The sequence below is a fragment of the Triturus cristatus genome, chromosome 6 (assembly GCF_964204655.1).
Source record: "Triturus cristatus chromosome 6, aTriCri1.1, whole genome shotgun sequence".
Classification (NCBI taxonomy): Eukaryota; Metazoa; Chordata; class Amphibia; order Caudata; family Salamandridae; genus Triturus; species Triturus cristatus.
The window spans coordinates 1,295,653,404-1,295,677,317 of record NC_140589.1 but is presented as its reverse complement, the minus strand read 5'-3'; the positions used below and the strand labels follow the sequence as shown (position 1 = coordinate 1,295,677,317).

General features: G+C 48.3%; 1 protein-coding gene across 2 annotated transcripts in view; it reads right to left on the bottom strand.

Moving 5' to 3' along the window:
* Nucleotides 1-23,914, bottom strand: part of PPIL4 (peptidylprolyl isomerase like 4) — a 202,707-nt gene that overhangs the window by 117,540 nt on the left and 61,253 nt on the right. For both annotated transcript variants that reach the window (XM_085612253.1, XM_085612254.1), the window contains exon 9: nucleotides 2,571-2,637. In XM_085612253.1, the coding sequence (XP_085468379.1) occupies nucleotides 2,571-2,637 (67 nt within the window). The remainder of the gene's footprint in view (nucleotides 1-2,570; nucleotides 2,638-23,914) is intronic.

Sequence of the window (23,914 nt, the reverse complement as noted above, 5' to 3'; positions counted from 1 at the left end):
GTCTGGGACTCCTCCCGACCCGGCCCTGAAAGGATCAAAAGACAATGGCAGGAAACCCCGACAAGCGACCCCCAGGTGACAAGACCCCTGCCTGCACAGACTCCGGACATCAAAGAGGAGTCGTCCTATAACAAGGGGTGCTCTGGGACTATCCGGCAGATTCGCCTTTGGAAACACCTGAGCCCTGCTGAGAGACTCGCGGCTCCCTGAAGATCGTAAGACCTCCGAACTTGTGCTTGAGCCCTGCTGAGAGACTCGCGGCTCCCTGAAGATCGTAAGACCTCCGAACTTGTGCTTGAGCCCTGCTGAGTGACTCGCGGCTCCCTGAAGATCGTAAGACCTCCGAACTTGTGCTCGAGCCCTGCTGAGTGACTCGCGGCTCCCACAGACTCTCTTGGTCCCGCCGGACCCCGACGACAACAAGCGTATCCCCCAGCTCGAGGATTGTGAGCTGTGCGCCGGGTACGCCCCTGCATTTGATCCATATCCCCAAAGACTGTCCCGCCACCTCCTACCCCCCCCCCCCCCCGAGACTCTGTGAGCCCGTGCTCTACTTGTATATATTTGCCTTGCTGATCATAAAGATCCTACGACTCCGATCTGATAAAGATTTGTTCTTAAGAACTCACGTTGTGGTGTCTCTGTCGTGTGGTGCCGAGTGTACGATCCTAGATACGAGATTCCTCCCCTGAGGAGTCTCCCGCCAGTGCCCGGCTACGATACCTTGAGGGTTGACCTCAGGCTAGTCAGTGCCCCCTCCGGGCCCCTCTGAGGTCGCCTTCTAACATTGTCTTGGTTCTAGGCTTACCCATAATTTTGCTGTAGGACACTGCAGGAGCAAATCCGGTCTCACCGCGGCTGGGCCCAGTCTCAGTGCGATGCGCTACAGGCCGCCTCTCTCCGTGTACTGGAAGCAGCCCACCAGCCAGGTACAACGTCGCTCTAGTCACTCACCCCCACTCTCGGTGCGCACCACCAAGGAGGAAGCCAGTCAGGTGCTACGCCTTTGCAAGGGATACGGGCACTGCGCAGTGTGATGTCTGCCCCTCACGTGTGCAGCCCCCCCAGCACGAGGATCAGCTCAAGGCCACCGGCCACAGTTCCAGATCGGGCACTCCAGCCGCCAAGCAGTTGGGTACCTCGCTGCAAATCGCCACTGGTTCCAAGCATAGGGGTCCAATCTACCCCCTGTGACTAGTGCATCCTCCAATGCCCCCGTCAGATGCAGCTTGGGCCCCACAGGCCCGTTTTCAAGATGGTGGCCGCGCCTCTCGGTACCAGGCCGCACTACTCACCCTTCCCCGAGGTCCTCCAACAGTCTCCGCGATCAGCGCACACTCTGGTGCCCCAGGGAACGTTCTTCTGTCCCGGCAGATCCCCCAATCCCGGCGCTGCAGCACAGGCACTGGCGTCTCACAACACACTCCAGATCGGCTCCGGCACCCTCAGGGTAGCCTCCTCAAGAAAATGGCGCTCGTCCGTTTCTTCCTCCCCAGGCTGCACCTCAGTTATAACCAGCTGTGTGTGACCCAGTGATATCGGGCACAACCGAACGCAGTGTGTCCGCTCTTCGGTCTCCAGAGACCCCGGGGACCCACCTCCGTCAAGTCGCAGGCCTCTCCAGGGCTCTCCAGCCGGGGTGTGGATTACTATCGGGACTGCCCCAGTCGTCCTGACGTGCGGCCACTGCTCCCCGGATCGGGTCGAATAACACCGTTCCCAGATCTCGGCTCTGTTAGTCTTCAGAGTCGGCCCGATTACTCTCCTCCGTTACGCAAGCTCACAGATGCCAACAGAGCATCTGAAACTGGCCCCAGCCGTCGTGTTTTCCAGGAGAATTGTTCGGCCAATGCGGAACACCTCGCTCACGCGTCCGCCATGCTCACCAGGCAAGCCACACCCCTTCGTCGTGTGTCCATTATTGATCACTGTTGTGCAACAAATGTCTTACACTCCTCTGCGATAGGCCTAAGGCTGCTCACCCACACTACCACTAATAGAGCCCTTTGGGTTTTACATTGAGCCCTGTACACTTTTGGGGAACCCCTGGATTCTGTGCATGGTATTACCACCGAGTGGCAGTGTAATATACAGAGCCAGGTCCCTACACAAGACACACAGATAAATTATTATTCAGTCATCGGAGTATGCCAGCATATAAGAAGGAAAGTGAAGGGGGTTGGGAAGAGCAGGGAGGGGGAAGTAATAAAAAAAGTAACTTGAAAAGCAGAGAAGTGAGGATGGGACTATCCCATATGTTATAAGGAATACGATTTCAGAAACCCTACAGTGAAAGGATACTCCAAATCACTTTGGGATTAGGAAACCTTGTAGAGAGATTCAACCTCATGTATCTATATGGCCATTGAACTCCTCAGTAACTTTAAACGACCTTCTCAAAATGAAACGCTAAGTCTGGACTGCACAGATTTGCCTCTCGCTCCAGCAGGAACGGTGCATCTGCTCAAAATACTGAAATCTTACCTGAAGAAACAATGGTAGAGTCCATAGCCTTAATGAAGGAATGATAAAGTTATGAATGATAATACTGCCTCCATTATTAAACATACCTTTTCAAACTCAATGAAAGCGTAGCAAAGCGATTCTCCAGTCTTCCAGTCTCTAATTATTTCACAACTGAAAAATGATGACACATTGATTAATGTGAATACAATGCAGTTATTCACATTATTTACATGAGAAGTTTTTAAATTAACTACTTTGTGACAACCTAATGAACAAGTTACTTACCTTCGGTAACAATGCATCTGTAAGAAACATTAGTTAGTTAGATTCCTCACCTTAGAATATCCCCAGGCGTCAGGCTGGATCCGGAAAGATTTTTCGTCAGCAATACCCTTGCGCGTCGCTAGGCGTCGGTTGCGGCTCCGCGTCAGTCGTCGGCGTCGGAATGACGTCGTCGGGGTACTTAGACGCCGCCCTCGCGCGCTGACGTCAGTTCTTGTACATGGCTTTCCGCGCCAGGAATGCTGAGCCATCTAAGAGACCGACAAGGGTGCCACAAAAGTCTAGGGCCCTGAAAAGAATAACCTTAGCCCTAGATGTCGGTTCGCAGAACGGGGAGGATGGGTGGGTCGGTGAGGAATCTAACTAACTAATGTTTCTTACAGATACATCGTTACCGAAGGTAAGTAAGTTGTTCATCTGAAAGAAACACGTTAGTTAGATTCCTCACCTTAGAATAGATACCCCAGCAATACCAACCCCGGTGGTGGGTCTGCGAACCAAGATCCCACCAGAAAGTCCTGGAGAACAGAACGGCCAAAGAAGCCGTCTCTCCGGACTTGGCTGTCCAGGCAATAATGCTTGGCAAACGTGTGCAGCAAGGCCCACGTTGCTGCCTGACAAATGTCCTGCAAGGAGACTCCCCGACCCAGGGCAGTCGTCGCCGCCGTGGCCCGAGTGGAATGGGCCCTCAGCCCAACAGGAGGTTCCTTTTTAGCTAAGGAGTAACAAGCTTTGATGCACAAAACGACCCACCGAGAGATGGTCCGCTTGTGCACCGCCCGCCCCTTCTTAGCGCCCACGTAGCCAACGTAGTTGGTCGTCCACACGGAACTGTTTTGTGCGGTCCAGATAGAAGGAGAGCGCACGTTTTGGGTCCAGGCGGTGGAGCCTCTCTTCCTCTTTCGAGGGATGCGGAGGCGGAAAGAAGGTGGGCAGCGTAACAGACTGCCCGATGTGAAAGGCAGTCACAACCTTAGGCAGGAAGGAAGGGCGAGTGCGGAGCACAACCTTGTCTGGATGGATAGGAAGGAAAGGAGGCTTAGAAGAGAGAGCCTGGAGCTCACTCACCCTTCTAGCAGAGGTGATGGCTACCAGGAAAGTTTCAACAGACGAAGAGGACAATTATGAAGTGGCTCAAAGGGAGCGCACATCAGATATGTCAAAACAAGATTCAAATCCCACTGAGGCATTACAAAATGGACATGAGGAAACATGTGAGTAATGCCCTTAAGGAAATGAGAAACAACAGGGGATTTGAAAAGAGAAGGCTGATCAGGAAGCCGGAGGAAGGCAGAGATAGCAGAAAGATAACTTTAAGAGTGCCCAGAGCAGAGCCCTGCTGGGCCAAAGAAAGAAGGAAGAGAAGAACCCCAGAAAGAGGGGCGGAAAGGGGATCCACAGCCTTTGCTGTGCACCATGCCACAAATTTGTTCCACCTATAGGCGTATACCGTTTTAGCGGAGGGACGCCTGGGTGCCAGAATCACATCGCAGACTTCAGGAGGCAATCAAATGGCATCAAGTGTCGCCGCTCAATCTCCACGCAAGGAGGTGGAGACTGGACAGGTTCGGGTGGAGGACCGTCCCCCGCTGCTGCGACAGAAGGTCCCCCTGAAGAGGCAGTCGTATCGGGGGATCGATTGACAGACTGAGTAGCTCGGGATACCAGTACCTTCGTGCCGAATCCGGAGCCACCAAGATGACTTGGGCCCGGTCGCGCCTGATCTTCTTCAGCACTCTGGGCAGAAGTGGTATAGGCGGAAAGGCGTACAACAGACAGCAACTCCACTCGCGACGAAAAGCATCCCCGAGCGAGTGCCGCCTTGGAAACTCCAACGCGCAGAACTGCTGACATTGCGCCTTCTCTTCGGTGGCGAATAGATCTTACCAAGGCTCTCCCCACTGCCCAAAGAGGCCTTGCGCCACGTCCGAGTTGAGACGCCATTCGTGATCCATCATGCACCGGCGGATGAGTTAGTCTGCTCTGGCGTTCAGAGAGCCCGCCAGATGTTGAACCACCAGGGTTCCAGCCATGTCCAGAGGCGCAGAGCCTCCTGACAAAGGGTCTACAACGCCACCCCGCCCTGTTTGTTGCAATACCACATGGCGGTGGTGTTGTCCGTGAACACCTGCACCACACTTCCCCGGACAACGGGAAGGAATGCCTTCAGTGCAAGTCGGATCGCTCTCAGCTCCAAAAGGTTGATATGGAGCCGAAACTGCGCCAGAGACCAGAGTCCCCTGATCTCCCCCTCCCCCATGTGGCCCCCCCCATCTCAGGAGGGACGCATCCGTCACAGCTACGTGCTCCGGGTGGGGTAGGGAGAGGGATCTGCCGCTGACCCAATCGCGGTTCGTGAGCCACCACTGCAACTGTTTTGCAGTGCCCTCCGAGATCAAGACATGATCGGACAGGTTGCCCCGATGCTGGGCCCACTGAAACTTCAGGTCCCACTGCAAAGCCCGCATTTGCCACCTGGTGTGATGCACTAACAGGGTGCAGGAGGCCATCAGACCCAGAAGATGCAGCACCAACCTGACCGAAACCCAGGATAGAGGCTGAAAGATGGGAATCAGAGCCTGAATATCCCGGACCTGCTGCAGCGGAGGATAAGCCCGGAACTGCGCCGAGTCCAGAACCGCCCCGATGAAAAGGAGCTTCTGGGAGGGACTCAGATGCGACTTCGGCACGTTGATGGAGAACCCCAGCAAAGGCAGGAGGTCGGCTGTAGTCTGGAGGTGGGAGACGACTTGCTGGGGCGAGCCCGCCTTCAACAGCCAGTCGTCGAGATAGGGGAAGACTGGAACCCCTGGTCTGCGCAGATGAGCTGCGACCACCGCCATCACTTTCGTGAACACCCGAGTGGCACTGGTGAGGCCGAAGGGGAGCACCGTGAACTGAAAATGCTCCTGACCCACCGTAAACCGCAGGTAACGCCGGTGGGCCGGCAGGACGGGAATGTGAAAATAAGCGTCCTGTAAGTCCAACGCTACCATCCAGTCTCCTGGATCCAGGGCAGCCATAACCTGAGCTAGGGTAAGCATCTTGAACCTCTCCTTCCGGAGGAAGGCGTTGACGCTCCTGAGGTCCAAGATAGGGCGTAGGCCCCCTTTGCCCTTCTTGGGAACCAGGCCCCCTTTGCCCTTCTTGGGAACCAGAAAGTAGTGGGAATAGCAACCACGACCTACTTCTGGACCAGGAACGCGCTCGACGGCCCTCTTGGCCAAGAGGGCTGCAACTTCCTCCCGTAGAAGATTCAAGTGATCCCCCGACATGCGGTGGCACTGCGGTGGCATGGCTGGAGGGGTCGTCTTGAAGGGGAGGGAGTAGCCCCTTCGGACGATTTGCAGTACCCACCTGTCCGACGTGATGGAACGCCAGTGGAGCAGGTGATGGCGAACTCTGCCTCCCACTGGCGTGGAATGGGCCTGAAAGCACGGACTAGGAGGGCTTTGAGGCGGATGCTGCAGGGGTTGATGTGGACTGACCGGCACGTTGAACCCCGGTACCGCCTCGGCGGAATCCACGTCCGCGTGCAGGTTGGTTCTGCGGCCGGTGGCTAGGCGGACGTGAGGGGGCGCCCCTTCCTTGGCCACCAAAGGGACGAAAAGCTGAAGTTTGCGATCGCAGCCCCGAGAGGCCCAAGGACTTGGCCGTAGCCCAGGAGTCCTTGAAGCGCACCAGCGCACTATCTGCCTTTTCGCCAAAAAGGCGAGTGCCATCAAAGGGCATATCCATGAGGGTGCTCTGGACATCCCCTGAGAAAGACGTGGACCGTAGCCAGGCGTGGCAGCAGAGCGCCACCGTGGTTGACATCGCCCTACCCAGCGAGTCCGTAGTGTCTAGTCCACATCGAATAACATGTCGCGCTGCATCCCGCCCGTCGGCAAGAGCCTGGGCGAGCCGCGTCCGGGCCTCCTCCGGACACTGGGGCAGCACATCCTCCACCGTATCCCACAGAGAGTGAGAATAACGGTCCAAGAGGCAAGCGGTGTTGAAGGACCGCAGTCCCAAACTAAGGGAAGAGAACAGCTTCTTACCGAACTGTTCCAGCCTCTTGGATTCCCGATCCGGGGGAGCCGACTGGAAGGAGGATTGGGAAGTAGAGGCCTGGATAACCAGGCTCTCGGGCGTTGGGTGTTGGGACAGAAAACTGGGGTCGCCCGGAGCAGGGCGGTGGCGCCGGGCCACGTTCCGATCCACAGGAGGTACAGTGGAGGGCTTGGACCAGGTGCCCTTCAGAACGTCCACTAGTGCCTCATTGAATTGCAGCAGAGGCCCTGAGGAGCTTGCTGACGGTTGAAGCACTTCAGTGAGGTTAGTCCTCACGGCCACAGCAGGAAGCTCCAGCCCAAGGGCTTCGGCCGCCTTGCGCAGCACCACGGAAAATGCAGCACCTTCCTCCGAAGCCACAGTCGGAGGAGAGATGAAACCAGTGTCCGGAGAGGTGTCCAGACCACTGGCATCCCCCAGCTTATCTGCCCAGTCCTGAGATAAGTCGGCCTGCATGGCCAGAGGGTCCACAGACCCCTCCCAGTCGCCCCGTCATCTGATTCCTGATAAACATGGAGAATAATCGGAGCCGGACGGTAGATGAAATTGTCATCCATCGGCTGTGCCGCCGGGCCTGGCCCGGGGCTGAACCAGGGAGCGGCGTATTCCGGAGACGACGCCGTGGGTGGAACCGGTGCCGGCGGAGGAGGCGTCGTGAGGTTGACCGGCACAGACTAAGATCCAGGCCTGGATCCCACGGGTTTTCCAACAAAAAAGGACCCAATCCATTCAGTACAGGACTATTTTATACACTGTGTAACAAAAGGAATCAAGAGGTATCAAATTAACCTCTTCAGAACCAACCCCTGTTTAGCTCAAACTATGGGGTGGATTCCCAATTTACCAGGTACTGTACTAATTTTAAAAAAAGGTTTCGCAGGAACCCTAAATCCATGTAGCAGTCACTGTGTTCAAAAGCAATTATTTATATATATATATAAACGTGTGTGATGAAAACAGTTCATTCACAGGGGTGCAACACCCCACACCGTGAAAAATCAGTGAAAAAACAGTGAGAAAAAATATGTGCCGAGCAAGGAGGCACCTCACGTGCGCAACACTTTAGCGGGCTGACACTGGTTAGATCATCACCAGTACTGCCATGTTTCTCATCATAGGTTGCCACCTTGCTCAAAGAAAATAGAGAAATTTGACCAACAACAAAAAGGTGAAAGTATGTGAACAACACACACCATAGTCCTGAATTAAAATTGATAGAGAACCATGGCTATCATAATTTTATTCTTTTGCTCATGGGTCAATTCAAAAGTAAAAAGTGCTGTATTATAACAGACAGGAAGTCAAAAAGCCGACATTTTTCATTGCCTTACTGTTACGGCAATTTCTTCAGGGCAACAGGACTCCATTCACCTTATCGGCACATTTGCAATGAACTACTAGTGACCGTTGTCAGCTCAGGTTTTTCATACCAGCTCGACAGCGTGTCAGACAGGAACCATAAGTTTTGTGGTGATCCTATACTTCTACTGTGGGCATTCGCACAGTTCTCACGTCCCGAGCTTCGTCTCACGCTGTCGAGCTGGTATGACAGGAGTCACAGGCTTTAAACTCAGGCATCCTACCAGTACCAGTTCGAGTCGAGTAGACAAAAGAGTCCAAAAAGTTTTAGTCAAAAAGTGACTAAAGGGGTAAGCTCATCCCGGATCGGCGCGGAAAAAAGAAGAACTGACGTCAGCGCACGAGGGCGGCGTCTAAGTACTCCGACGACGTCATTCCAGCGCACGTCGCGGACGACGGACGCAGAGCCGCAGACGACGCCTAGCGACGCGCAAGGGGTATTGCTGACGAAAAATCTTTCCGGATCCAGCCTGACGCCTGGGGATATTCTAAGGTGAGGAATCTAACTAACGTGTTTTTTTCAGATACATTGTGACCATGTTTAGCTCGTAAATAAGTGAGATCATATTATGCACTAAACAAATCTGTCTTTGGAGACAAACACTGTGAGAGAACTGGTTAAGAGTAATTAGAAACCACCTGAGGTATTCAGCTGCTATCATCTTAACATCTAGTGTCAACAGAGAAAATAAAATGGTTTCCGATTCATACAGCATCATTATGATTAATGAACACAAGACAGCCAAGCATAACTGTTTTTGCTGTAACATAATAAGCAGTAAACAGCAGCATGTATGTAGTAACAGGGCACAAACACCAAAAGTAAATATATATAAAAAGATTTTGCAATTAAATAAAATATAACCTTCCTAGCTGTGGTTCACATCTCTTACTTGGGTATGCAGGTGAAAGCCTTAGAAGGGAAAGGATAATGTTACTTACCCAGTAAGCATCTGTTCTTGGCACGTAGTGCTATAGATTCACATGCTTTGCATACTCCTGCCACCTAGTATTGGGTCTGGATGTTTGCACTTTGTTTTTCCTTCAAAGAAGTCTTTCCAGTCACAAGGTAGGGGCCTCCTCCTTTCGGTGATAGTGCGATGGGGCATCGACTCCATTGTTAGATTGTTTTCCCCACAGAGGGTGAGAATGGAGTTAGTAAGTGTAGAATAGAGATGTCCATGCGTTTTACATGTTAATAAGAGAGAACTGCAACAGGTATAGGTACCTGGGGAGGCGGTGGGTGCATGTGAATCTACAGCTCTACATTCCAAGAACAGATGCTTACTCGGTCAGTAACATTATCCGTTCGAGGCATGTGAGCTGTAGATCACATGCTTTGCATAGACTATACAGCAGTATTCTCCCAAAGCGGTGGCTAACCTGTAGCTGTTGCAGTTGTTTCAAAGAGTGTTCTAAGTACTGTCTGGCCTAAATTAGCTTGTTGTCCCGCTAACACATCTACGCAATAGTGCTTGGTGAATTTTTGGAATGTAGACCATGTTGCAACTTTACAGATGTCAGCTATGGGGATGTTTCCTAAGAAAGCCATAGTGCCCCATAGCTTGCGGGTGGAATGCGCTCTAGGGGGTATTAGTAAGGCAAATGCTATTTACCCAGAATGCATCTGTTCTTGGCATGTAGAATCTCATGCTTTGCATAAGATCACCATCTAGTGTTGGGTCCAGGTCTTTGCACTTTGTTTTTCTGGAATAAGTTTTCCCTAGTCACGAGGTAGGGGACTCATCCCTTAGGTGATAGTGTGCATGGTCATCTGCTCCATCTTCAGATTGTTTTCCGCAGAGGGTAAGAGAATGGAGTAGTAGTAAAAAATAGAGATGTCCATGCATAAGTATGTGTAGTAAACCAGAGAACTACAGCAGCTACAGGTACCCGGGGAGGTGGGTGGGCGCATGAGATTCTACAGCTCTACATGCCAAGAGCAGATGCATACTGGGTAAGTAGCATTTTCCGTTCGAGGCATGTGAGCTGTAGATCACATGCTTTGCATAGACTATACAGCAGTCTCCCCTAAGCTGTGGCTATCCTGTAACTGTTGGAGTTGTCGGAAATAACATTTTAAGTACTGCTTGGCCCACATTTGCTTGTTGTCTTGCTAACACATCTACACAATAGTGTTTGGTGAATGTGTGTGGTGTGGACCATGTTGCAGCTTTGCAGATATCAACAATCGGGATATTTCCTAAGAAAGCCATAGTAGCCCCTAACTTGCGAATGGAATGTGCTCTACGGGGTACTGGGAGAGTCCTTTTGGCTTTTTGGTAACAAATCTGAATACACTTGACAATCCACCTAGCAATCCCCGATTTGGAGATAGGATTGCCTTTGTGAGGTGGTGCAAAAGCTACAAAGAGTTGTTTGGTTTTACGAAATGATTTTGTTCTTTCAGTGCAATACAAAAGAGCTCTTCTTACATCTAAGGTATGTAAAGTTTGTTCTGCAACAGAGTCAGGTTGAGGGAAGAATACAGGTAATTCAACCGACTGATTGATGTGAAATGCCAATACAACCTTAGGTAGGAATTTAGGGATGGTACGAAGAACTACTTTCTTTATGCAACTGGAAAAAGGGTTCTTCTATAGTTAGTGCCTCTAGTTCACCCACTCTCCTCAATGAAGTGATTGCAATGAGGAAAGCGGTTTTCCAAGTATGGAACTGTAGTTCACATTTGTGCATTGGTTCAAATGGCGGACCCATTAACCTTGTGAGGACTATGTTAAGATTCCATACTGGGGCAAGTGGAAGTCTTGCAGGTATTACCCTTTTTAATCCTTCCATGAATGCTTTGATGATGGGCACTCTAAATAGCGATAAGTGTTGCCTATTTTGAAGGTAAGCTGCTATGACAGCAAGATGCAGTCTGATGGATGTATAGAACAATGTTGACTGTTGCAAATGTAATAGGTAACACAGTATGTTCTGTATGGAAGCATCTAGGGGGTTGATGTGATTGCTATTGCAATAGATAATAAAACGCTTCCATTTGGCTGCATATCAGGCCCTTGTGGTGTGCTTTCTAGCCTCTCTAATAATATTCATACAGTCTGGTGGAAGGTTGTGATAACCAAACTATGACTTCAGGAGCCAGATCGCAAGGTTCAGCCGTTTGGGATCTGGGTGTTTGATTTCTCCATGGCTCTGTGTGAGGAGATGGGGGGTCAAAAATATATTTTTTGGTATGGTACCAGAGAGAGTTCCAACAGGGTTGTGAACCAGAGTTCACATGCCCATGTTGGAGCTACTAGTATTAGCGTGAGGGATGTTTGCGTGAGTTTCTGAACCACTGAATGAATGAGTGGGAGAGGCGGAAAAGCATAGGCATATCCCTAACCAGTTCATCCATAAAGCATTTTGCGTTTTCGGGTGTTGTGAACAGGTCTATGTGAGGGATTCCATAAGCTTGGAAGTATGGGTGTAGAACTTGAGGGTGAAGTTCCCACTCGTGTATTTGATACCTCTGCCTGCTGAGGAGGTCCGCAATCTGATTGTTGACTCCTGGGAGGTGTTTCGCTAGGAGATAAATGTTGTGGTGAATAGCCCACTTCCAGATCCCTCGCAGGCAATCTGCCAAACCTGCACTGAGGAGCCTTCATTGGCTCCCTATCATGGCAAGAATACAATTCAAGGCCATGTGCCTGGCTCACAAGGCCTTCTGGAAGAAGGGTCCAGTCATTGCCCATTCCTTCATCACCCCTTACCATCCGCCGAGGAAACTCCGCTCTGGCTCCTCCTTTCTTGCTGTCTCAGCCAAAATACGGAGATCAAGATGGGGCAGACGCTTTTTTTCTTTCAAAGTCTCTAATCTTTGGAACACTCTTCCGCTAAGTCTCCGGAAGGAGCCAAACCTGTTAGCATTCTGAAAACTTCTAAAAACCTGCCTCTTCAAGGACTCTCTCTAAACTTTCTGCCCGGTATCCATCAGCGTTAGTCCACAGCGCTGGGAGGCCTCAGGGTAGCCATACGCTATATAAATACAAATTCATTCATTCAGATGTCCTGGGCTAAGTGGGACAGTTGGAGAGAGTGCCCCCCCCCCCCTGTTTTTGTATGTAATACACAGCTGTCGTGTTGTCGGTTCAGACCAACACAGCTTTGCCAGACAGGTGATCTTGAAAGGCTTTGAGAGCTAGAAAGACTGCCATGAGCTCTAAGTGATTGAAGTGAAGCATTTTTTGCCGACTACTCCACAGTCCTTGCACTGTGTGTTGTTGAAGATGGGCTCCCCAGCCAGTAAGGGATGCGCCGCTGTTAACACGGTCTGTGGAATCGTGTCTATGAACGGATGCCCTTTTGATAGGTTTTATGTGTTCCACCACTGCAAAGAGCAATGAGTACTGCCGCTTACCAACACTAGATCGGTTAATAGACCTTGAGACTGGTTCCACTGACTGGCTAAATACTCTTGAAGTGGATGCATATGTAGCCTGGCATGGGAAACTATCATGATGCAAGATGCCATCATTCCCAGCAGTTGCATAAACACTTGAGCTGGAAGTGACTGAGTGAGTTGAAATTTGAGAATGAGCACCTGAATGTTTCGAATTTTGGCTGCATTGGGATACACTAGAGCAGAGGTCTTCAATCCTTGGGGAGCGACCCCCAGGGGGGCCGTGGAGTCACGGGAAGGGGGTGCGCATTCCCCTGCCTTATTGTCGGCATACAAGGATTGCTGAATAGCATCTGCTCTGAGCGCTGTACCAGAGGGAGCTTCGCACTGGGAGCTGCTCTGAAGACCAATCCTATTGTGAACACTTCTCACCAGCTGATGAAGGAGAATGGGTCTTTGCAACAACAGCCATTAGGAGGCAGTCAGGAGGCCACTACTAGCTTAATTGACCTTGTGCTGGGCCTGTTCATGCATGTATGGAATTCAGAGGCCAGAACCACCCAACTACTAACGTCCCTTACCTTCAGCTATTTCGAAATTTGTTATTTTTCCTGTTTTTTTTACCTAGTCTACACAAAAACTTTTATAATGCAAACTGTAAAGGACTCTTGTATTTAGAAGTGGTTTTAGATTTTAGATTTTTTTTATTGTGGTGCATAAACAACCTGTACTGGAAAGGCTTTTGACACCTGGTGCTGGAATATTTATATTTCCTTTTAAATACAGGTTTTCAGATTATTTTTAAGATTTATTTCTATTAACTTCTTTGTTCTCATTGAGGCATAATTCTGCCAAATATTATATTTATACAGTGCAATCGCACAACCTTTTGTGTGATGAAGATGGTTTCCACAGTGAAAGCACTCGCAAACAAATTTAAATAGCCGTTCCACTACTTTCTGGCCAAAGACAACCCTCCTGGGACGGTTAATTCTGATAGGTAATATGCTTCAACTGCAGTGTCAATCAAGGAGTGTCATGTACTGTGAAACAGAAGCCGGGCAGTTAACTGCCGGGTGCAGCAGCTTGTATGAAAGAAATACAATGTGTGCTAGGTGCAAATGTAAATAAAGGGAGCGTGAAAGCAGGTACTGGTTTTAATTGATCGAATCACTCAAAGCTTTGTGAGGACACATATGCATTCTTTTTGAGTGGTAGTGCAAAGAGAACAATTGAGCTGTGAAGTGTGTGCTCTCAATTGTAATTGAATTTGTATAACACTAACTACCCCCAGGAGGAGTTGAAGGGGCAGTTTTGTAAAAAAAAAACAAATATGTACACTCTGGGTATTACTAAAATGCAAGTTCTAAATAATGACTTGCATATTCACAGTGCTTTCTGTAACTTTCGAGCACATAAAATGCATAAGTCACTATTCTCCACTGCACCATCAAAGAATTCATTCTGTGGGTCCCAGGTTACACATAGGCCTCTGCCATGCATTAAACCAATAAAGGTTTCATTATGTACTAGTGTGCATTTCCCACTGAGTAACAACTTCTAAAATGTATTTTTCACTTAAGCTACCAGTTATTTTATACGTTGCTACCTGGCAACTGGAAGATCTAAAAATTGTACAGAATACACTGTTTAATATTATTTCCCCACTGTTAAAAACTGATTTGCCATGGGAATTAAGGGTGTTTATGGTTATCGATGGTGAGTAACAGGTTCTAGAATATTTTGTCAGGAGGGGGTCCTTACACATAAAAACTTTTGAGAAGTGGGTCTCCGCATCAAAACGTTTGAAGACCTCTGCGCTAGAGCCTTCTGAGTATTTAGAGTGGCTCCTAGGTAATCCTGAACTTTGTTTGGCTGAAGGTGTGATTTTACATTGATTGAGAACCCTAGCTGTTGAAGCAGCTGAATGGTTAGTGAAGTGTGCTTGCGACATTGCTGGTATGTGCTAGCTTTGATAAGCCATTCATCCAGATAGGGAAAGACATGTATGCTTTGTCTTCTGAGATGCGCAGCTCTTACCGACAGACATTTTGTGAAAACCCTGGGGGCAGTGGTGACTCCGAATGGGAGCACTTTGAATTGGTAGTGTTGACCTGCTACCACAAACCTGAGAAATGTGCAGTGAGCAGGATGGTATGGAATATGAAAGTAGGCGTCCTTTAAATCTAGAGTAGAAAGAAAGTCGCCTTTTTGCAAACGAGGCAGTATTTGTTGCAGTGTTACCATGTGGAAGTGGCATGACTGCATGTAAAGGTTGAGTTCTCTGAGATCCAGTATGGGTCTGAGAGAGCCATATCTGGAATTAGAAAGTAAAAGGAGTACACACCCGACCCTTGGTGTTGAGGTGGTACAGGCTCTATGGCTTGTTTTAGTAGCAGGGATTGTACTTCCTGTTTGAGAAGGTCTAGGTGATCCGGTGGAAGTCTGTGCGACTTTGGGGGAATGTTTGGAGGAGTGTTGATGAACAGGGGTTAGTACAAAGAACCACTTTGTTTTGGTGGACTTAACAAAATGGTTCCTCTACGGTTAGTGCCTCAGTGATGTAATAGCGATGAGGAAAGCAACTTTCAGAGTGAGAAATTGCAGTTCACATTTATGCAATGGCTCGAAGGGTGGACCCATTAATCTAGTATGGACAATGCTAAGATTCCATGCTGGAGCAGGTGGAAGTCTTGGTGGGATAACTCTTTTGAGTCGTTCCATAAAAGCCTTGATAGCAGGTACTCTGAAAAGGGACAGATGTGGTCTATTTTGAAGGTATGCAGCTATTGCAGCGAGATGTAAGTGTATGGAAGTGTAAGCTAATCCTGACTACTGTAAGTGTAGTAAATAACTGATAATATTTTGAATAGAAGCATCTAGACGGTCGATATGGTTGTTGTTATAATAGGTAACAAACCGCTTTCATTTAACTGCTTAGAAAGCCCTTGTAGTAGGTCTTCTGGCATCTTTAATGATATTCATACAGTCTGGTGGCAGGTTCATATAGCCAAACTCTATGTTTTCAGGTTGCAGCTCGCTAGATTGAGATCTTTGCAATGTGGATGCCTTATCTCTACATGTCTCTGCGTGAGAAGACTGGGTGTGAGACGTAGTTTTTGATGAGGAACTTCAGAGAGCTCCAACAGGGTAGTAAACCAACGTTGACGAGCCCATGTGGGAGCTACTAGGATCAGTGTGAGGGATGTTTGCATAAGCTTCCGAATCACTAGTGGAATGAGTGGGAGAGGCAGAAAAGCATAGGCAAATATCCCTGACCAGTTCATACATAGTGCATTGCCTTTGGACAATGGGTGTGGATACCTGGAGGCGAAGTTTGGGCATTTTGCCTTTTGGTGTGTAGCTTACAGATCTGTCTGTGGAAAACCCCATATTTGAAAGAACTGGAGGGTGAAGTTCCCACACGTGAATCTGTTGTGTCTGCCTGATGAGAAGAGCTGCGATCTGATTGTTTACTCCTGGGAGGTGTTCTGCTGGGAGGTAAATCTGGTGATGTATGGCCCACTTCCAAATGGTTTGGGCAAGGCTTGACAGCTGGAGAGAGTGTCCCCCCCCCCCCGCCCCCCATTTCTGTATGTAATACATGGCTGTCATGTTATTGGTGCGTTTCAGGACAGCTTTGCTGTAAGGGGAGTCTGGAAGGCTTTGAGCGCCAGAAATACTGCTAGGCGCTGCAGATTTATGTGAAGTTGCTTTTGCTTCTAACTCCACAAACCTTGAATTGTATGGGTTTTGAGATGAGCTCCCCAACCAGAGAGCGATGCATCTGCTGTTAGCACTGTCTGTGGAACTGGGTCGATGAAGGGCCACCCTTTAGGTAGGTTTTGTGGATTCCACCACTGTGGAGAGCGATGGGTGCGGCCGTCTACCGACACTAGTTCTGACCATTGACCCGGAGACTGATTCCACAGACGTGCTAAACATTCCTGATGGGGACGCACTTAAAATCTCGCATGGGGAACTATCATGTATCATCCCAGTAGCTCCATAAATACCCGAGCTGGTAATGACTGGTTGGGCTGAAACTGAAACTAGAGCCTGAATATTGCAGATCCTGCCAGCATTGGAGCAGGCTAGAGCTTTTTGAGTATTGAGAGTGGCTCCCAAGTATGTTTGCGTGTTGAAGGGTTGGAGATGGGACTTTAACACGTTTACTATGAACCTCAGATCGTACAGTAATTGCACTGATATCGGAGTGTGCTGGAGACACTGTGTGAGAACTGGCTTTGATGAGCCAATCGTCCAAGTATGGGAAGACATTAATATGTTGTCTTCGCTGGTGAGCAGAGACTACTGCCAGGCATTTGGTGAATACTCTGGGAGCAGTGGTGACTCCAAATGGAAGCACTTTGAACAGGTAATGATATCCCGCTACCACAAACCTGAGATACTTGTGATGAGCGGGATGTATTAGAATATGGAAGTATGCGTCCTTTAAGTCTAGAGTAGGCATAAAGTCGCCTTGCTGTTGGAGTGGGAGCACTTGTTGAAGTGTCGCCATGTGAAAGTGACCGGAGTAAATATATTGATTTAGCTCTCTGAGGTCCAGTATAGGCCTGAGAGAGCCGTCCTTTTTGGGTATGCCAGACCGATATTGTAATGGTAAGGGCTGTACAGCTCCTTTTTGCAGAAGAGAGTGAACCTTCTGTTTGAGGAAGTGTAGATGCTCTGGTGACATTTTGTGTGAACGTGGAGGAATGTTTGGGAGATTGTTGGTAAGCTCCAGGCAATAACCAGATTGGATCATTCCTAGGACCCATATGTCTGAAGTTATTGTATGCCAGAAGAGGAGGAATTGAGAGAGATGTCCACTGACAGGTGTGGAATGATCGGGGGAAGAGGAGGCTGGCTGTTTGTTGCAGGGGAAGTGCGTGGTGTGGAACCTTTACCTCTTCCCTTGCCATTATGATCTTTGTCGAAGGGTAGATTCAAAATAGAACCCTAGACTTCAGGCTTAAAGCATGAAATTCAGCGCCAGGCGGGTCTCGTTAGCTAAACATTGGTGTTAACTGCACAAGCGGCAGTGTCAGCTGCGTCTAAAGCACACCTAATGGAGGTGTTAGAAATAGGTTTTCCTTCCTGAACTAGGTCGTGTGCCTTAGCCTTATGTTCGTCCGGTAAAAATTGGAGCAACTGCTCCAATTCGTAATAATGCGCTCTATCATATCAGGATAAAAGAGCCTGAGTATTGGCAATACGCCAGTGATTGGCTGCCTGTGCAGCTACTCTCTTCCCAGAGGCATCTATCTGTTTAGATTCCTTGTGTGGAGGAGGGGCATCTCCTGACTTTTGTGAGTTTGCCCATTTACGGGCATTAGAAACTACTAGGGAGTCTAATGGTTATTGGCCCTTGATATAAACTGGATCTGTAGGTGCTAGTTTATATTTTTTGTCCACCCTTGGTGTAAGGGTTCTTGCACGCACAGGATCTTTAAAAATGTTGTCTTGCGTGTTTAAGCATACCCTTAAGCATGGGCAGTGTATGAGTGGATCTTTGTGAGGAGCTTAGAGTTTCAAACAGAAAATTCTCCTCAAGAGACTCTTTGTGAAGCTGAACTCCATGATATTCAGCAGCCCTATTAATCAATACTGTATACCCTACATTATCATCAGGTGGAAAGGCTTTTGAAGGTTAGAAGTCTGGGTCATTGTCTTTATTTGCGTCCGTATTATAATCGTCCCATGGATCAGGACTATTGTCATCTGCTCTATCCACATCCTCGTCATCCTGGTTGTCAGGTGAGTGTGGTGAATTTGTGGGTGTTATAATCAAATTTGGGTTAGGTGGGGAAGAAGGTGATAGAGGAGGAGTAGAAGGGTTAGTACCAACACTTTTCCCTTTAAGAGGAATGTGGTAAGTGTCCTGCATTTCTGGCTTGCGTTTAGCTGGCAATTTTGCATGAATATGACCAGTTTTGGGAATAATTACTAATTATTTTTATTTCGGGTCCGGGTTGGAAGGCGGGAGAGCGAAACGATCCTCCTTGGATGGAGTGGGAGTTGCGTTTATTTTTGGTGCCAATATTTTTAGAGCTGGTGTTTTCCGCGCAAAAGTGTTCGGATCCAAAAGATGATTTTGGTTTCAGCACCAAAGGGATTATAACAATAACATGCTTCGGTTTCGGTGCTGAATGTTTCAGCTCGGTGTCCGAATGGGGCCGACTCGATCCAGAGCCAGAAGGCTTTGGTATGTGTTTCAGTGCCAGGCCCAAAGGCGGGATGTTCAAAACCTGTTCTCGGTGCCAACCTTGATCCGAAGGTAGACAAGGGACCAGAGCTTTTTTCTTGGGCAAAGTTTGGGGCAGGGGAGCATCGGTACTCACGGTACGCTGACCCTGCGGGATGTCTTTGTCCATGTCGCAGTCGCCTTCTGACAGGGAAATGTGTTCTTCCTCGGCTCCTTGAGCATCGACGACATCATGGCTGGAATCTTCTCCAAATAGATCCGGAGCGGAGCAGCTATGTTGTTGATGCATTTCTTAACGTCGAGCCGGACGATCACGGAGCATCGTCTTGGAGCAGAGAGATCGGCACACTTCACAGTGTTGTTCGTCGTGTTCCGGATAAAGACACAAATTGTACACTTCGTGCGAGTCGGTGCGCGGATACATGGCGCGGCACAGAGGATAGAATTTAAATGGAGTACGTTCCATCGACTGCGAGCAGGCCCGACGCGGCTAGGCCCAACGGCCTTTCATAAAGTTTCCGATCAAAAGAGATTTTCTGAATTGATACGATACGCGGAGAATGTGAAATGCGATTGAATAACAATACCGTCGAGGGTAAGTGGATTGCGCACCGAGGGGAACCATGAGAAACCAGAGCGCAGCAATTCACATCCGAACCCGATGGCGGAAAAAAACGATCTAACAGTGGAGTCGACGCCCATGCGCACTATCACCGAAAGGAGGAGTCACCTACCTCTTGACTGGAAAGACTTCTTTGAGAGAAAAACAAAGTGCAAACATCCGGACCCAACACTAGATGGCAGGAGTATGCAAAGCATGTGATCTACAGCTAACAAGCCTCCAACATATAATTTAATATGATCAGAAATCAGGGCAGAAAGAGGGTGGTGCCATTAAGGTCACCAGTGTTGGTTTCCAAAGCACATACATATATCATGTTGTTGACTATTTGCACTCGCTCCTCCAACAGTCTGCTTCATTCTCTGTCGAGCACTCTGCCCTTCAACTAGCACTCTTTCTTCTATCCATCAAAGTCCACCCCTCCCTTGGAACTTTAACTGTGATCCCTACTACTTCAGTCAAAAAGATATGTTTATTTAGACAATAGGCCTTTAAACAATACACAGACTTATATCCATAACAGTATATACAGTTTCAGTTCATTTTAAATAATCAATAGCCATCATTAAATTTCATCTGATAAAATCTTACATACTTACACTCATTAAAATGTGCTTTCGAGTGTAATCCCTAGTACAGACCAATAGATTACAAAACACTACTTCAGTCACATACCTTGACTATCTAAATGTCACAGCTCTACATAATTACCTCTTTGATCATGATGTATCAGTTCATTTATATGGGTGTTGCATTTACAAATTACAAACCTAGCTATAAACAACTGATGGCCAGATGTACAATGTATTTTTGCATGCGTAAACGGGTTTGCGACCCGTTTGCTCATGCAAAAATACCTAAGGGCAATGTACAAACCCTAATTAGCGAGTCGCAATTTATTTGCGACTCGCTAATTAGGATTTGCGACTCGCTATTAGGAAGGGCGTTTCAATGGCGTCCCTTCCTAATAGCGAGTCTGAGCCCTATGTAGGACTGTTTTGCGACCAGAATTGCAGTCGCAAAACAGTCTCAATTTACCACCTACTTCAAGTAGGTGGTAAAGCATTCGAAAACAGGAAGGAGTCCCCAGGTAACCCCTTCCCCTTTGGGAATGCATGGGAAAATATTTTTTAAGGGCAGGCAGTGCTCCCAGGGACCACCGCCTGCCCTCAAAAAATTAAACAAAAACGTTTCTTTTTATTTTTTTAATGCATCCCGTTTTCCTTTAAGGAAAACGGGCTGTCTTTTTTTAAAAAAACCTGCTTTATTTAAAAGCAGTCCAAGACATGGAGGTCTGCTGAGCCCAGCAGGCCACCATCCCTGGGAGGGCCAGCCATTCCCAATGGGGTTGCAAATTGCGAGTGCCTCATGAATATGCAGGAGGCATGCAATTTGCTACCCCATTGGGAATCCCAATCAGTGTCGCAGACACTGTAGTACATACCAATTTGCAACTCGCAATTTGCGAGTTGCAAATTCCTTGGTCGTACATCAGGCCCTGAGTGAGGTACAAGTGGGTGAGGAGGAATAATTTAGTTCAGGTTCAAAGTAAGCAGGTGGTAGGGGGCAGCTCAAAATCGAAAACCGCTGAGGTGAGAGCTTGAAATCAGTCAAGGTATTCCCCACAGTGAGAGATTCGATGTCTCCACCAACATTTTCAGCTCCTTTTGATAAGGATCAGTTATTTTAATCTACAATCCTTTCAAAATTGGAGATGTCAAGACTGCAATGTCTGACGCAATCCTACTGCTACAGGGATTTCTGTAAATTGGCAGGGTGTTTTTATGCCAATTACTATCTTGTAAACGGCACACCATAAACCTGGCATAACAGCCAATGCAGTGCTGTCATGGTGGGGGTGATGCAGTCATACTTCTTTACATGTTTTGAGAGTTGATGGGAAGCATTCAGTATACTTTTCAGCAGAGCGAGGTTGGAGCCTGGGATGCTGGCATGCATGAGTTAGCTCCATCATGATTGGAGAGGACCAGAGCAGATATCTGCATCGGCATGGTATCGTTTTATCTTTCTGAACAACCTAAATGAAAGTAGCAAAGATATACACCATCGTAATGCACTTAAAATAATTTAGATATATGCAATCTGGGTTCTCCAGCATAGGTATTTTTGCTGGATTCAGGAACAATGGATATTTACAGCTCCATGTGAGATCTCTGAACACTTTTATTTTAGAAAAGAAAACTGAATAGTGAGGTTTTTTTAATTATCAAAAGCAGGAAGTATGCCCGTCAGAAGTAAATTATTGTTTGTGTTTATGTTGCATTAATCTCACTATTGAAAGAGCCAGCAGGCGCAGAGGCCTGAAAAATGTCCCATGTCTTTAATGTTGCAGAGAACAAGGTTCCCAAAAGGCACAGCCCCTGGCAGTTTAATTCCTGTTTGTATTGAATCCCTTTATTATGCGCATCAGCTGAAATTGGAGCATAGGAAAGTACACCTTTTTGACATGGTCACCCTACTTTTAGCCGGGTACATGATGGGATTTCGACTGCAAGTGCACTGGGGTCCTGCTAACCAGGTCCCCAGTGCCAGATCTCATTCCCATAACTGTTCAATTGTTCCCACAATTGGCAATGCCTTAGCACCATCAAAAGTCCCTAGTAAATGGTACGCCTGGTACCTAGGGTCTAAGGTACTAAAGAGGGCCCCCCAAAGGCTGCAGCAAAAATGTTGCCACAGTAAGTGACCCCTCACCAAACTCATGCAGGGCTGGTATTGAAGGCTGCGTGTTTTGGAGCAGCCAAAAGTGAAAACAAGACCTGACAAACATCCCTGTGTACCAGGTACCGTAACACTGCAGGTAGTGCTTATAAGTCACCTTTACAGCAGGCCTTACAGCCCAAAGGGAGGGTGCTTTGGATTACATGTGAGGGCATACCTGCATAAGCAGATATGCCCCTGTGGTCAGTTCCATTACTTCCAGTGCAAGGGAACAGGGAAGCCATTTTAGAACATGTGCTGGACACTGGTGAAAACGAGTTCCGCAGCTACATGATGGCTTCACTGAAAATAGGGATGTTTGGTATCAAACATCTTGTATTTACAAACCCACCCCGATTCATGTGCCCCGTGAAAGCCTACCAGCCTTTCGTGTGTTGCGTGACTGGTCTCTGCCAGCCTGTCACCCGAGACAAGACCTCCTATTGTGAGGGCCTTTCCTCTCATAAGTTCAGAAACAAAGCCTGAATGGGAGGAGGGTGTTCACACCCCCTCCTTCAGGATGACCTACTGATTAGAACTCCTAGGCCAGCAAGCTTCAAAGAAGCTTCGGCCTTCGAAATGCAAATCTGGCTGCCCTCACATCAGAGGAGGCCTACCCCTCTTTGTCAAGAGCTCTGTGGCACCTGGACAGGCGATGTATTAGCTAGTCAGGTAGGCATGCCTGTCCCCCAGGCTAGTACACCCTAAAGGTGGCCCACCCTGATGTGGGTATGATTTTTCAGAAATGGCTATCTTTGTGTAGGCACACTTAGGAACTCTGGGACAGGGTTAAGCCCTCCTCCCACAGGAAGTGGTCATATACGGAGTATAGTAACCGCAATGGTAAGCAGCCTATTGGCTACTACCCTACTCTCCCCTAACACCCCTAAATTCAGTATTTAGGGGAGCCCCTGGAACTAGGAAATTGAAAGCTCCTGACCTGAATGACGAAGAAGAACGTGAAGAGTTGCATTCTGCAAGAACTGAACACCCAGCAAAGGACCTGGCCCCAACCCTGACAGCCTGACTTCAACAACTGTGCCAAAAGTCGACTTGTCCTGCAGCTGCCAAGTCCCCAAAGCCCGGAAGACCTGCTAGCACTTCACCCAGGAACAAGAACTCATAGCGGACCCGCTTCTCTGCAACCTGCAGACAACAAAAGACTCCTGTGAGGACTTCATGACCGTGGAAAATCGACGCCTGAAGACACCACTGCACCCGTCACTCCAAGCCAGAGTTGAAGTGGGCCTGCACTCTTTAAACGATGCATCTCATTTTGATTATATCATTTAAAGAGCAAAGCTTCCTACATGGAGCAATTTATTTTACCAAAATTTCTTGATCCCCAGAGAGGAAGGTGCTTGCTTGTTAATTCAGTAAGTTTAGCTAATATGGCAAACCATGACTGCCATTAACTTATTGTTCTCCATCGTTTGAAATGTTTGTGATACTCATGAACACATAATACAAGGACCTTAGACACCTACTCTTCAGTACAGTTCTGGACCCGTGGATGCCCTGCCAGGAAAAAAGACTGCTTCTGCTGCTAAAGGACAGCCACTCTGCTGGACTGCTGCCCTGCTGCCCTGCTGTCCTGACCTGCTGCCCTCTTGCCTTGGGACGAAGAACTGGACTTGCAACTTCATCTTGAACCCAGGACCCTAGAGTGACTTCAAGGGCTAATCTGCAACCAGCTCCTGGACCTAGCTGCAGCAAGTTCCTGATCCCCAAGTGGTGCCTCTCAGGTCCTGGACCCTTGGTGTGGCTCACAGGTTCCTACAATCAAGATTTTGGGCTCTTCACGACTGCAAACGGGCCCATTCGCACTGAGACTGTGCTGCTAGCACCAAAATTT